This window comes from Parasteatoda tepidariorum, chromosome 8 (assembly GCF_982258835.1).
Source record: "Parasteatoda tepidariorum strain Cologne lab strain chromosome 8, Ptep-v5.0, whole genome shotgun sequence".
NCBI classification, from domain to species: domain Eukaryota; kingdom Metazoa; phylum Arthropoda; class Arachnida; order Araneae; family Theridiidae; genus Parasteatoda; species Parasteatoda tepidariorum.
Window position 1 is genome coordinate 100,466,174 of NC_141762.1, and position 15,536 is coordinate 100,481,709.

Consider the following 15,536-nt stretch of genomic DNA (forward strand, 5'->3'; position numbering starts at 1 on the left):
TCACAATTCATTCCCATAATCTAAAATATTTTTTCTTTATGAAGTGTTCGTTCTATTTGTGCTGTCAAAATGAATTGTTCAGTTTTAAAATGTAATCCCTAAAACTAAAAAGAAAGTGAAAACTGTCACGACACGTCTGACCCACACATGTCATCCTCTTTCTAAAGAGGAAACCAGTTTCCTTTTCCTTCTAGAATATTAATGAAAACGTTAGAGATGTGGAAAAATAATACATTTCAAACAATCCCTTTTGAAAAACTACAGTCAAACCCCGTTAAAGCGAACCTCCAAGTGATCGAAATTTCGGTGCATTATAACCGGGAGCTCACTATATCCGTACTGCAAACAGTTTTAACTCATTTTTCCGAACTGCTCCCTTGTATGACACATTATTTAAATAAGTGACCCATAAAAGGAAATACAAAATTATTAAAAAAAAACAATATATAGTAACAAAAAATTTGCTGACTTCTATTTTTTATGACTCTTCGTCTTGCTTACAAAAAAATTTAGAGATGGGAAACTGAGATAGAAGAAGCAAACAAGAAAAAATGCTGCATTGCACTCAATAGATGGTTTTAGAAATCGGTGTATGTATTTTAGGTAGAAATTTCAAAATGATCAAAAATGTGCGAAAAAAATCAATCGAAGACAGAAAACATTTAATACTAACCAATTTCCTCTCTTCTTTTGTTTCACTATATCCTCAAAAAAAAATATTATTTGTGTATACCAAGGCACGGGAACGAACATTTCGTTCACTATATCCGGGAATTCACTATAAAACATGTTTACTATAGCTGGGTTTGACTGTATTATCTATAATAGCTTTTTACAAGCTATAATTTATAATCTATCTACACTAATATATCTTATCTGTCCTAAGCGATTTTAAATAAGATTTCTATTTATTTAAAAAAGTAAAGCATTCCTGCAACAGCCCATTGGGGACCAGGGGTGTTGATAAGCCCCCACAATTATTTGACGAACTGCATTAATGCGGAAGCACTGAGCGTAGGTTATCTTTATTTTCTAGACAAGCTAGTACCTATATTATATTTTATTTTATAACCGTTGTTGAACAGTCAACCTAATTTTTGGGTTTACGACCACTAATGTTCAACTACGTAGCCTTGTCACTTTGAACACAATCCAGAAGACAAGGGAACTCCTGGAGGTCGAGCACTTAACGGTAGTACAGTTTAACGAGGACAGACACAGCGCACCCTCGGTCCTTACGCAGGGTGATCAAAGTGATCACCCACCCGCTTACTGACCGCATCCAGTGATGCTTGACTTCGGTGTTCTCCTGGGAGCCGTCTCTTTACGATCAGTCCTCTGCGGAGCACTGAACATGTACCATATTAAAGTGTAACTAAAAAAAATCTGTCTTTCTGTTTAAATTTCATGCATATTATTTTATTTTCGTATTATTTAAAAAGTACAAATATTGTGCAGTGAACAAAAAAATATGATCGTCAACAACTTTTGTGATTTTTCGCACAATCTTATAAATTAACGCTGAAAAACTTTTGTCAGGAGAGCGATTGGAAACCCCTTCATATGTCTTTTATGCATACATAGTACCTATGTAATAGTACCTTAAGCTAATCTGACTATTATAGATTTCCTTTCTCATAGATGAAAGAAAAAAATTATTTTTAATAGTTATTCATTATTTTTGTATTTAATAATGATGAAAAGAAATTTGTTTCATTCTTTTAATTATGTAATTTAAGATGACAAAATCAAAAATTTTAATGAATCAATAGATTTGTTCAGTTATGAAATACCAAACAAAGCCATTGGCAAAATGGGTGTTGTTTCGGGTTTCATGGCGTGCGCACCTTATCACTCTTTTCAACTGTGTTCAAGAGTAATAGTTGCTTGCGTTGCTATGGCGACCGCTGCTGTTTGATAATTTTTTTAGAATTCTTTTTTTCACTTTTAATTTTGTTACGCATTAAGTGGGTGAGTTTGTTTTTGAGATATGGGACCAGAGAGATCCCATAAATATTTCTTGAGTTTTGAATAAAAGAGAAATTCATCATTTGAATGATATTTTTTTGTTTTTATTGTTTTAATTAAGAATCAGAAATTCTAACCAACAGTTCAAACTGGATCGTTTTCAATACTAATTCAGGTGAATATCACAAATAAAGAGGGTAAAAAATAAATTAGACCACAGCCATTTTGCCAATGGGCAACCAGTAATCGATCATTCTGCCAAACTTAAGTGGCCAAACTTTCTGACCACTATCTTGGCTAATGATACGAAATCCTTAGTGGAATTCCAAATTCTAACTACTTCCACATTTTAACTGTCAAGAATCCTAACCCTAGCCGCGATGGCTCCGGGGATAGAGCATTCGCCTTCCAATGAGGTGAATCGGGTTCGAATCCCAGAGATGGCTGGTCGATAAGAATCCGCATCCTGCTTGCACCTACCACAATGCTGATGTGAAATATCCTCAGTGGTAGACGGATCATGGGTGAGAGCCCCTTTGCCGTCAGGCTAACCGAGGGAGGTTCTCTTGGTCTTCCTCTCCATGTAACGCAAATGCGAGTTAGTTCCTTTAAAAAGTCCTCCACGATGGCAAATTTCTCCTAATACTTGACTCAGGAGTTCCCTTGTCTTTTGGATAGGGTTCAAAATGACAAGGCTACGGAATTGAACATTAGCAGTTGTAAACAATAAATTGGGTCGACTGTTCAACAACTGCCAAAAAATTGAAATAAAAAAAGAATCCTAATCCATCGAAAAAAAGTACATTTTTTCAAATAAATAAATTTTCATGACGAGTTACGTTAACTTAACTAATTAGCACTAATTAATTGCTATATTGGTTACCCCTTTAAACTATAAGGTTCGTGAAAATCCGTTCATCAGAGCAAAAGTAATTCAGGGTAATGTATTGATTTCCTGCTCACTGAATACTTATTGGACAGTGTTTAACAAAATTATGACTCCTGTGGTTTCTTTGTGAATTTTAATGTAAGTAATATATATTTTCCTCAACTAAATTAAATTAATGAAAATGAACGAAGTCTACATTTTTGATAGTTTTCCATTGATGGACTAACATAATCTTGATGGTAACCATCAATAATTCCATCATGAACCATTATATTTTTTGATGGCAACCAACATAAGTAACCAGCCGGCCAGGTGGCCAAGCGGTTAGCGCGCCTGACTGCGAAGCCATTGGCTGCGGGTTCGAATCCCGCTCTGGGCTTGGATGTTTCTCTCTCTCTCTCTTTGTGCTGTCCTCTGTTGTGTGTGTGTGATGAGTGAATGTGACCCACCCTATAAACGGGTTTGTGGCAGTTTGGCGTGGGCAATGTTGCTCGCCTCCGTGACTTTGGCTCACAGGTTCCCACTGGGTAACGCGAAACAATTCTGGCATCTTCATAGACAAAGATTCTAATTCAGTGCCTGCCATTGGAAAAAAAAAAACATAAGTAACCATCACCTCAATGTGGAAATTCGAACTGATTTATGATGGTCCAACATAAGAACAGCTACTTGTTTTGTTCAGGTTGAACCATCGCGAACTTCCATCACAGTATCTTAGAAATCAAATGTTAGAACGATCATGAACAACCACCATCCCAGGGTAGGAATTAGGACTGATTCATGATGGTTTAACATGAATAAAACCGAAATTGTTCTGATATTATATTATATTCCTGAGAACCAACAAGAATCACCATTAAACCATCATAGAAATGTATAGTTGGAGCCATCACGGATTGTTGGTCCATGAGAGTCAAACTTCTCTTGATGGTATTAAAGTAGTATTTTCCATCATGGAATAACAGTAGTTTGTTGACATATGAAAGACCATGAACAAGTAAGAGAAAATGTTGGATGATGGTGACCATCAAATGATGTTGGACCATCATGCACTGAAACCAACATAAACCATCAAACATTTTTTACGGGACCATCAAGAATTTTGACTTCAGCATGCATATAATTTTTAAGAGATATATTTAAATATGAATATTCTGTTAACAATATCAACATTTTTCATCAGCAATATCTGTTACAAAATTTGTAAGACCACCAATCAAAATGAATAAATACCTTAAGAAAATAAGGGCTGATTCCATTTATAGAAATAATAAGAATACTTTTAGAACACTTAAAATTTGCTATATTTTAAAAGAGGATATAACAATCGCGATATCAATCTTTATATCATTTTGATATCTAGTTTATTTTTAAAACGATTTTTTTTTTTCGAAATACACAGTTTTATGCTATCATTAAGATAACGATGAAACGTCTGAAGTTGTTTAAATTCCAGATGAAGCGAAAATAAGAGTTAAATTACTACTTCAAACGGTTTAAGTTAACTACAAAAGGAAAATCCACCCAATCCCTTGCAGCCTAAGTCTTCTTCCGAATATTTTAATAAAAAGGGAGCGGAAAAAAATATTTATCGTCCGAGTACGCCAAGTGTTTTGGTAAATAACACGATACGATTCAAGGTCGCATAAAACAACGCATCTTTAGCTTCAGGCTAATGACAGAATGTAAACCATGTCTGGGGGGAAAACGATTCTTTTTTTTTTCCGTTAAGAACAGTTTTTAAGTTCTAGGAAGTGAAATGATAGGGGATTTTAACTCAAAAAAGAATCTTTTTGTTATTCACCGCCAAGTGTGCGAACATATTTTAGCATTCAAATCGTTTGCTACATTTGATCACTTTTACATTTATTTTAACACTTCCGGATGGTGTTTTAGAAAGTGGATTTCCGTTTTGTTTGGCGACATATAAAAGGTATGTCAGGCGTCCGAAAATCATCACTCAAACAGTTCGTTTGGTTTAGAACAGAAGAAGATTTTAGCAACATGTATCAGGTATGTATTTAAACAGAATGTTTGTTTTGAGTCACTCGGAGATTCATTCTTAAGAAAAGTGTTTGAAATCTTTAAATGAAATGGGATAAGCATTAATATAATTGTTGCAAGCAATAGCAAATACAGTTTTTACAATTCAACAATTTTGTAAAAAAAATCAATTAGCGAAATAACGAAGTTGTTAGATAAGTACAATAATAATAAAGTTATAAGCTATTTCAAAAAACTGTTTAACAAATTTGATACAAAGATTAAAGCTTATTAAAAAATTTTTAGTACAAAACACCATAAAAAAGCCTATTGATGCACTGTCAGACCTCTATTTAACGAAGTCGCTAAATCCCGATAATAAGTTCGTTGTATGGAAAATTCATTAAATAAGAAATCACTTTTTGAAATACTTAAACAACACAAAACAGGTTTTAAATTCATAAACACTAGACATAATTAAAATAGTAATGGATACACCGTTATATCGTAAATTAGTATCTACTATTTATTTTATAAATATTTACCATAAAAGAAATCTGCATGGAAAGCAAGACTTAAAGCAAACCATTATCCAGTGTTACACTATCATGCTACAAACATTTTGAACTAACTAAAGCTAAATTTATGTATAAAATTATAGCTGTATTTATTATAAAAGTAATTTTAAACAAACATTACCATATGCGTTCTTAAGTTTAATTGCTATTGATAAAATCCGTTAATTTTGTCTGAATTTTTCGTTTGAGATGCGAACAAAAGGGAAAAGGATTTTATCGCTTTCTGTAAGGCTTTGACGCATTTCCCCCATAAAATGTGTTAACAAGTTTGAAATGTTCTGAAATATTTTGAGAAATAAGATTGAAAGAAAAGCTCGTTAAATAGAAAATTCACTTCGCTATTTGGAAGTTATTTTACGAAGGAATTTCCAAAATGTTCTTGGTTCCTCGAAAAAAATCGCAAAATGGAAGTTCGTTCTATAAAAGTCCGACTGTATATAAAAAGCATTCTATTCTTGGAAAACTCACTAAAATAAGAACAGGAAATTCGTTCTACTAGCTGAGTACAAAATCGTGTAAACCCTTATAAAGTCCCACTTCTATTTTTCATACGTTAGTTAAAATTTCTCATAATTAACTGTAATTGTAACCAGTGCTGCAATTGGAAAAAAAAATATTTCGGGGAACTCTCTTATGAACAGGGTATATGCCATAGTGTTACCGCGTTAGGCTAAAAAATGACCAGTTTAAGTTACTTAACCAGCTTTAATTCTAAAAAGAAGACATTTATTTAAAAAAAGGGGGGATTTGCTGCTTATTTACATTATCTTTATCTATGAGCCCCTTTTTTTTTCCAATTCCTACAATTAGTTAACACTCTCCCTATATCTTGTTCGAATTTTCAATCGTTAATAAAATACTTTTTATTCATAAACTCAAATACATTGTTTTTAAACTTGTAGTGGATGACATACTTGATGTTAATACAGTTTTTTCAAATATTAATTCATTCATTAAATGTAATTAATTAATTTTAGTTTTATATAGGAGAAAAAAATTGAAATTATTTGATAAAAAGTAATTACAATTTTTCTTTGTTGCTCTAAGTAGGAATAGACTTTTTAAAAATTTTTTATATTACTTGTTTATTGCTTGAACATAATTATTTACTCTTAGACTAGCTCCTTTGCTTAGCAGATTATTGAAAATATGTAAAACAAAGTTATAAAGAATTATAATCTCATTTATTATTCTCAATTTTGCAAACCACATGAAATTAAATAAAGCAATTTTATAAAAGATTTTATTCTCTTTAAATATTTACTTTAATTACTTAGCTTTTCAGCTACATTAAAAATTTTAATCACTATACACATTTCCGAAATTATATTTTTATACAGGACTATTCTAATTGCGTGTGTTTGCAAACGAGCCCAAAAAATTGCACCCATAAGAGGTGAAAGTTCACTTTTTCGAATATAATTGGTATAATTTGCACTTCATTCAATGTAAAAAACAAATTTCTAGAACCAAACAAAAAAACTTGTTACACTGCGTAAAAAAATAATAAATAAATAAAGAGAGAATGAAAACGGAGGGGGGAAAAAAAAACAGGTTGGAAATCGTTTCAAATATTTAAAAAAAATTTTACTATGGCAAGCTAAATATTTGGGGGAATGGCGTTCTCCCGGGTTCACAGCACTGACTGTAACAAGTAATAAAAATAATTACAAATCAATAAGAGAACCGCGATGGCTCAAGGGATAGAGCCTTCACATTCCAATGAGGTGAACTGGGTTCGAATCCCAGCGATGGCTGGTCGATACGAATTCCTCATCCGGCTTGCGCCGACCACAGTGCCGACATGAAATATCCTCAGTGGTAGACGAATCATGGGTTAGAGTCCCCTTGCTGTCAGGCTAACCGTGGGAGGTTTTCGTGGTTTTCCTCTCTATGTAACGCAAAGATGGGCAAAAAGCAAAAAGTCCTCCAAGAAGGCAAATTTCTCCCAATGCTTGATCCAGGAGTTCTCTTATCTTCTGGATTGGGTCCAAAATGACGAGGTTACGGAGCTTATTATTGGTAGTTGTAACCCCAAAACATTGGATAGACTGTTCAACGACGTTTATAAAATCCATAAGAGAGTGGTACATTGCTGCAATTGTACAACACTGCATTAACAATTGAAATAAAAATGTCTGATCGTGTGTGTAGTTTTGTCAACTATTGTTAATTACTGCTAATTATCCTGTTGTTAACAATTGCGTATTTTTTAGGTTCTCGTTCTCTTCAGCTGTGCTTTATTGGCACGTTCACAAACTGTGCTTTTAGCTCCACAAGTAAGCAATAACTTTTTGTAACGATTATTTTACTTTCTCATATTTCAATTTTAAAGTATTGGATCTTTTCACGTGGGAAATTCATTCTCGGTATCTTGAATCTGACATCGGTATCTTGAATCTCGGTATCTTGAATTGACACACAAATAGCTGCTTGTAAGACTTAATATATGGTATTCATATTAACCTATAATATTTAAACTAAATCAGGTATGATATTATATGATAAAATAACACCATACCATGGAGAGATTGTTGCTCACTTACTATATAGGGCCCCATAGCGCTTTTAAATAGTCTTATAATTTTCAAACTCGGTCAGGAATTAGATTATACTATATTTTATTACCGTACCACTAAAGTTTATTAAGGACAATTTATGGGTCCCACAATGTGGTACAGTTGCAAATTAGGGTGCATGGGACAAAATGGTCCCATTGAAAAATCGCTGGAAATTACTTAAAAAGTTCGAAAAGTTCTTGAAAAATTCCAGGTGGTAGGGTTAAATGATAGGAAGCAATAAATTGCTTGTCCGTCCTGAGGGTCCAGGGTTCGAACCTCGGACATAGTCATTAATTTATATTTAATAAAAATATTTTTTTTAGTTATTTTAGAATACTATAGCGTAATTAAAATATTCCTTTGCTTAAAATTATTATTTTATTCTTCTTTTATATGGGCGTAAGATGAAAAAAGCGTTAAAATGAAGAAATAGTTTTTTTATTTATGATCGCATATCTCCCTTTAGTTTTAGAGGTCGTGGGTTCGATCCTCGCCGGCCGAAGACTCCCCGTGTAGTAAATGGTGACTGATGCATGTTAAATCTGTCGAGTCTCAAAGTCCTCCATCTTCCCACAACAAATCAAAACCTCTGGAGGTACTGATCCAGGAGTTTCCTTGTCTTCTGGATTGGTTCAAAATTGCAAGGCTACGGAGTTGAACGTAAGTAGTCGTAAACCCATGAAATTGGGTCGGCTGTTCAACGACGGTTATAAAATAAAATAAAGTAAGGGCCAGGATTGCCTGGTAGGTAGGGCATTGGGCCCATGTCGAAGAGATTGTGGGTTAAATTCCCGCAAATGGTGACTGATGCACGTTAAATCCATCATGTCACAAAGTCCTCCATGTTCAATAACAAATCTATAACTCTGAATATACTGATCCAGGAGTTCCATTGTCTTCTGGATAGGGTTAAGAATTACTAGGATATGGAGTTGAACATTGGTAGTCGTACACCCAAACATTGGTCGGCTGTTCAGCGATTTTTATAAAAAAAAATAGTAATATTCAAACTCGGTCACGTATTATATTACAACATATTATGCTACCATACCAAAGGAAATAATTATAAATAAATTAGGGGCTTACAATGTGGCACAATATTTAAGTATTTATATGTTTCTACGTGCTTATACTAGCGTTAAAAGTAAGATTTTGTTGGTTATATATCGTATAGATGTAGTCCTCCCATCCAAATTTATAGACATCTAAACTTCTCAAAAGTTCAATTAATTATTCTCAGTGGCCTAATTTCTGCTATCTCAACTGTAAACACGTAAAACTTTCAAAGACTGATCATGGAAAAAATCTTAATTATGCTTTAAGAGTTCGAATTTCCTAAAAAGATAGATATTCTTCATGTGTTTTAAAAAATTTCAGTCTTTAGTCCGAATATTATGTATCCTACATGGCTAAAACTATGTTTTCGCGTTTCTCTTGGACACATAATCGATAAATATTCTTTGAAGACTACAATAAAAGTGTTTAAATTGCGCTAATATTTTTTTAAAGCACTTAAATAGGTTCACAATTTCATGGTATACCTGTGTCAGAAATTTTAAACTTCCTTAGAGAAATTATTAAACTATACTGTAAAAAGAACGTGCTTTTTGAGCAGATTTTCTTCTTCTTCTTCTTCTTTGTCAGCGCAACAGCCCCTTGTAGGCCTTAGCTGCCTCAACAGCTGACAAACGTCTTCTATCCATGGCAACACCCTTTCAATTTCTGATCTTTAGGGTTTTCCGGTCATTTTCGATGTTGTTGAACCATCTAATTGGCGGTCTGCCTCTTGAACATATTTTAACATTGTGAAATAGAGTGCCTTGTGAGCAAATTTCCAATACTAATTTCAACACTGTAAAAATATTGCGAATTTTCAGAAAATTTCAGTTTTAATATTATTATTGCAAATTTTCATCTTCATTTTAATTGTGCTAATTTTAACTTTGGTTTAATACTGGCAAAAATATCGGTCTTTTTTCATAAATTTACTTTTAATGATGTTTTCAGTAAATTTACTTTTCAAAAATATAGTGTAGATATGGTGCCGACTATAATAGAAAATCAATTGATTTTTAGCCGAACAACAATGATTTGTCTGCCCCCACCCCCTATCAATTCAACTACAATGCACCTGCAATCGGTGGTGGGAGCTCCCACGAACAGACGGGTGACGAATACGGGAGAGTGACCGGAAGCTATTCAGTAGCCGATGAAGATGGAAGACAGAGAATTGTAAACTATGTAGCTGATGAAAATGGTTTCAGAGCTTCCATCTCAACCAATGAACCAGGAACCAGCAACGAGAACCCAGCTGACGTATCCATAGAATCCAGCGCCGACCAAGGTTTGATGACTCATTTTTATTTTTCATTTAGGCTTATTACATATAGGCTTTTAAGAAATCATTAGGCTTACTGCAAAAATCCTTTAATGCTGCTATTTGAAATAGGCTCTCAGTAATATACAAATTATCTAAAATAAATCAGGCCGATTTGAGCGACGAATAATTTCTAATTTCTCAGCTTTCTAATTTGCTTAAAAAACCGTGATGGACCGGGATAGCTTGGTTGGTAGGGCACTGGGCCCATGTCCAAGAGTTCGTGGGTTCAATCCCGGGCTCAGGTTCCCGTGTAGCAAATGGTGAGTGATGCATGTTAAATCTGTCGAGAGTCGCAAAATTCCTCCATGTTCCCATAACAAATCAATACCTCTGGTGGAACCAGGAGTTTCCTTGTCTTCTGAATTGGTTCGAAATGACAAGGCTACGGAGTTAAACATTAGTAGTCGTAAACCCAAAATTGGGTCGGCTGTTCAACGATGGATATAAAATAAAATAAATAGCTGTGTTGGCTTTTTAGGCATTAATATGGGGAAACTAAGGGTGAAGGACTGGGATTCGCCCCCCCCCCCCAGTGGTGGCTTGTCTGAGAACTTAAAGCAGTTTGTGCATAATTCTAATCACATAGCCAAAAGCATACCAGAAGTCACTAAAATATGGAACCTTAACCTCCATGAAGGCCCTGGTTCTCAAGGGCCTGTAGTGGGAATGGTTTACTTTTTCAATTAATCTAAAAATATGTGAACTCGCAGCGCATTCAAGTGCAGAGCTAATCAGAAGTTTATCCAATTAAAATGTTAAAGGCCGGGATAGCCTAGTTGTTTGGGCACTGGACCCATGCTCAAGAGGTCGTGGGTTTGATCCCCACCGACCGAAGACTCCCCGTGTAGTAGATGGTGACTGATAAACGTTAAATCTGTCGAGTCACAAAGTCCTCCATGTTCCCACGACAAATTCTACCTCTGGGAGTACTGATCCAGGAGTTTCCTTGTCTTCTGGATTGGTTCAAAATTACAAGGCTTCAAAGTTGAACATTAGTAGTCGTAAATCCAAAATTGGCTCGGCTGTTCAACGACGATTGTAAAATAAAATAAAATTAAATTAAAATGTTAGAAACTTTTCGAAAATGTTTGCGACTAACAGGATAAATTAATTTGTCACCGCTTTACAATTTCCCCTATAAAATATGGTAATTTGAAGTATTTTTGTTCACTTATTATTTGTTACAGAACTTTTCCGTTTTTTGGTACTAAATAATTCTTTTCATATCAGGTTTAGTAATGTGAAAGAAATTAAAAAATAATTCGCGTTTTTTACTATCAAAGCAATATTTCAGTTCTAGAATTATTGTTTTATTGACAACAATTTGCACCAATGCCAAAGCTCTTACTTTCAACAGAAAAATGTAACAATTTGTTTTTAAATGTATCACGTTACTCTCCATTTCCAATAAAAAATATGTTTTTGAAATGAAAGATTCAATATCTTAACTATCGCATTCTTCTGATAATTTATTACATCTTTTGTTCAAAACAAATACATCAAAGTTTGGGTAAAATAGTCATAATAGTAATAACGTGTATATTTTGTTTAGAAATTTAAATGGTACGTATTTCAATAAAAGTGTATCACATTTAAAATATTTTTTGGCTTGTATATGCAGTAAGGTGCTCATAGTTCCTTCGTTGATGTTGAAGTTTTATTGAGACGGTGTACAATTCAAGCAATGTCCACGTCTATTGATCGTGATCGAGCCTTGATGGCTCGGATAGAGCGATTCAGGGGATAGAGCGATTCCGCATCCGGCTTGCACCGACCACAGTGCTGACGTAAAATATCTTTAGTGGCAGACGGATCATGGGTTAGACTCCCCTTGCCGTCAGGCTAACCGTAGAAGGTTCTCGTGGTCTTCCTCTCCATGTAACGCAAATACGGGTTAGTTCCATCATAAAGTCCTCCATGAAAGGCAAATTTCTCCCTATACTTGATCCAGGAGTTCCCTTGTCTTCTGTATTGGGTTCAAAGTTACAAGGCTACGGAGTTGAGCATTAGTAGTCGTGAACCCAAAACATTGGCTACCAAAAAAAAAGCCTGGTTGGTAGGGCACTGGGCCCATGTCCAAGAGGTCGTGGGTTCGATCCCCTCCGACCGAAGACTCCCCGTGTAGTAAATGGTGACTGGTGCATGTCATATCAGTCGAGTCACAAGGTCCTCCAAGTTCCTGTAACAAATCATACCTCTGGGGGTACTGATACAGGAGTTCCCTTGTCTTCTGTATTGGGTTCAAATTTTCAAGGCTACGGAGTTAAAGTCGCAAAGCCAAAAAATTGGGTCATCTCTTCAACGACTTTTATAGATTGACCGGGTTCAAATTTATGTAGTCCTGGCTGTTGTAAGATGTAAGAAAAAATGGGTTTGACCATGGTTGTTTAATGAGACTGGGAGGCATTTTGCGCAACAAGTTGGAACAGCTTAAGCGATCACATTATCGTAAATTATTAATGCAAGTTAATAATGCAAAATTAAAATTCATATTTATATGATTTACTCATATGTTGATTTTTGCAGGGTTCCAAGCATATGCAGCAGCTCCTCAACCAGTAGCAGTTGCTCAACCTGTTGTAGCTCCTCCAGCAGTCTTACCTTTTCAACCAACATTAGTTCCTATTCAACCCAACCTCATTCCATTCAACAACCAACCAAACATCATCCCCATTGGTGCCATAGATGCCAGACGATTTTTCAGCCAACCGTTGATTGGTGGATTTCTTCCCTTTCCAAATTTAGGACAACCCGCCTTCCTTCCTTTTGCTAACAATCAATTTCAACCCATACGGAGATAAATGAAAACGATACCGGAAAAATGTATATAATATTCGAAAATATCAACATTTATTTTATATTTAATAAGTAAAAACACGATAGCTGTAATTCCAAGCAGGTTTTTAATATTTATTTTTATTTATTTATACCCTCAAATATGGAATTCTTGATTTTATTCAATTTCTACTCTTATTTCACTATATCTTGTTCAAATTTTCAATCATTAATAAAATACTTTTTATTCATCCACTATCAAGTACAAATACATTTTTTTAAAGTGGATGACATTTGATGTTAATACAGTTTTTTTTCAAATATTAATTCACTCATTAAATGTAATTAATTAATTTTAATTTTATAGGGGAGAAACAATTTTAATTATTTAATAAAAGTAGCTAAAAATTTTTTTTTTCATTGTTAACCTAAGTAGGAATTAACTTTACATTTTTTTTTTTATTTCAAGCTTTTATTGCAAAATTACATAACTATCAAAATATCGGAATAGTTATATGGAATTATTTCCATGTTTCGAGCTTATAGTAGTATTAATGTATTTTCTAAATCTAGGTGGTTCTTAAGCCTTTCTTTTTAATACTAATACTTTTGCTTACCTTTAGTTTATATTTTTTAATAAAAAGCGCGCTTAAATGCTCTTATTAAGACTAATATTTTCTGTGTCAAAACTTTAAAAGTAACGCCTCTTTGATCACCCGATTACCGATTTCTAATTTTTACAGAAAGGACGGCAAATGGAAAATAGGGTTTAAAGTCATCAACTAACAAACTATAAACATTGTGAAATATCTATTCTACTTTGCTATTGCATTACAAACATGCCGTTCATTTTTTTAAAAATAAAATCGGGAGAAAATTTAAACGAGCAAGTGAGTGTAAAAAAAGGACATTTTAAGTTCGCAAAATCTTGTTTTATTCGTAGGAGATATTTAAAGTTTTTTAGCTTTAGTCACCTTGACTCAAAAAATATGAAATTCTCTCTAAATTATTTCAACTTATTAAGTTGTTGCGTATGCCTGTGAAGGCAGAGAGGGTACGATTGTTCTTGTTTTCCAGTGGCGCCATCTATGGCCGAGAATTAAGTTATTAAGTATGATTAATTTATCGGCAAAATGTAATCCTCAACCAATAAAAAATTATTGGTTAGAGAGTATTATTTTCCTATTTGCCTCCTTCCTTTTTTTAAAAAAGAAAATCTAGAATTGCTTAATAAGGATGAAAATATGTAAGTTCAAATTTTGTTTAAAAATGTATAATCACATTAACCATAATATTTCTCCGATTTTGTTACAGCCTAAATTTTATATATAGTATTTAAATCTTTCAAAATAAGTATACAAATAAATAAAAAAGAACTAAACTTTACATATTGAACTTAAATTTTTAAAAATAACATTATTGGTTACGTTTATGAAAATATCAGTTTTGACTCTTTGCTAATATGGTTGCAATTGTTTGTACTTCTATTCTTATAATGTAGCACTTTTTCTTGGGTAATGAATAATTCTATTCATCAATCAGATGAATAGAATGATTTCTTTTAATAAACTTACTTTGTAGCTATTCATTGATTTTCATTAATCTATGTTTGTCAACTATTTTTATGCACTCATAATGTAAAAATTGTAGAATTTGTAAATAAAATTGTATATTGATAATTTTTTGTTACTTATTTTTCCTCGATAATATTGATGTCCATGATAGTTTTGCAGCAAAGGTTTTATTTCTACTTTATAAGTCTATATCGCAAACTTTATTGCAGTTTATTACGAAAACCAAGTACTCTGACACAAAAGTCAACTTACTTCAGAAAGTCAGGATAAAATCTTTCAAAATTGATACAATTTGTTATGAAGAAACTTCCTCGGTTATATTTTGAATAACAAATTTTCTTTTTGGTTTAAAAGTTTAGAGCAAGCTCTATTGCAATTTTTTACGAAAACCAAGTACACAAAAGTCAACTTAATTCAGAAAGCCACGATCAGATCTCTTAAAATTGATACAATTTGTTTCATAGAAAGTACCTCTGTTACATTTCGAATAACAAATTTTCTTTTTGCTAGACATACGACAGTTTAATCGAAAGTATAATATTCCATAGTGAACAGGCTTTGATTTTTATTAAAACATCCCAAGAATCAGGTTTCATTTGGTACCAGAAAATCCAATAATTTTTTCAAAGAAAAAATTTGGCACCAAACAATTGCCTCATTTGTGCATTTTAAAAATTTATATGAAATTTCGATCAGTTTTCAAAAATAGATTTTAAAAAGAAAGTTTCTCTATTATTTATTTAGAAAATATTGCCCTGTAAACATAAAGAATTCCTTTTATTTTATTTCTTATAACCGTTGCTAAACAAACCACCCATATTTTGAGTT

General features: G+C 33.3%; 1 protein-coding gene across 1 annotated transcript; it reads left to right on the forward strand.

The window, feature by feature from the left end:
- Positions 1-4,441: 4,441 nt before the first annotated feature.
- Positions 4,442-14,813, forward strand: LOC107456500 (uncharacterized). The gene is made up of 4 exons (XM_016074371.5): positions 4,442-4,870; positions 7,635-7,697; positions 10,056-10,323; positions 12,886-14,813. Exons 1-4 carry the CDS (start codon positions 4,793-4,795, stop codon positions 13,158-13,160), a joined length of 684 nt encoding a protein of 227 aa, XP_015929857.1. The 5' UTR covers positions 4,442-4,792; the 3' UTR covers positions 13,161-14,813.
- Positions 14,814-15,536: the final 723 nt, after the last annotated feature.

What these genes read in the sequence shown, in the direction of transcription:
- LOC107456500 (XM_016074371.5), top strand. Translation starts at nt 4,793, where the DNA reads ATGTCAGGCGTCCGAAAATCATCACTCAAACAGTTCGTTTGGTTTAGA. An exon ending in CTGTGCTTTTAGCTCCACAA is followed by an intron (nt 7,698 to 10,055) that starts GTAAGCAATAAC and finishes ATTGATTTTTAG; the next exon opens with CCGAACAACAATGATTTGTC. An exon ending in AGAATCCAGCGCCGACCAAG is followed by an intron (nt 10,324 to 12,885) that starts GTTTGATGACTC and finishes TGATTTTTGCAG; the next exon opens with GGTTCCAAGCATATGCAGCA.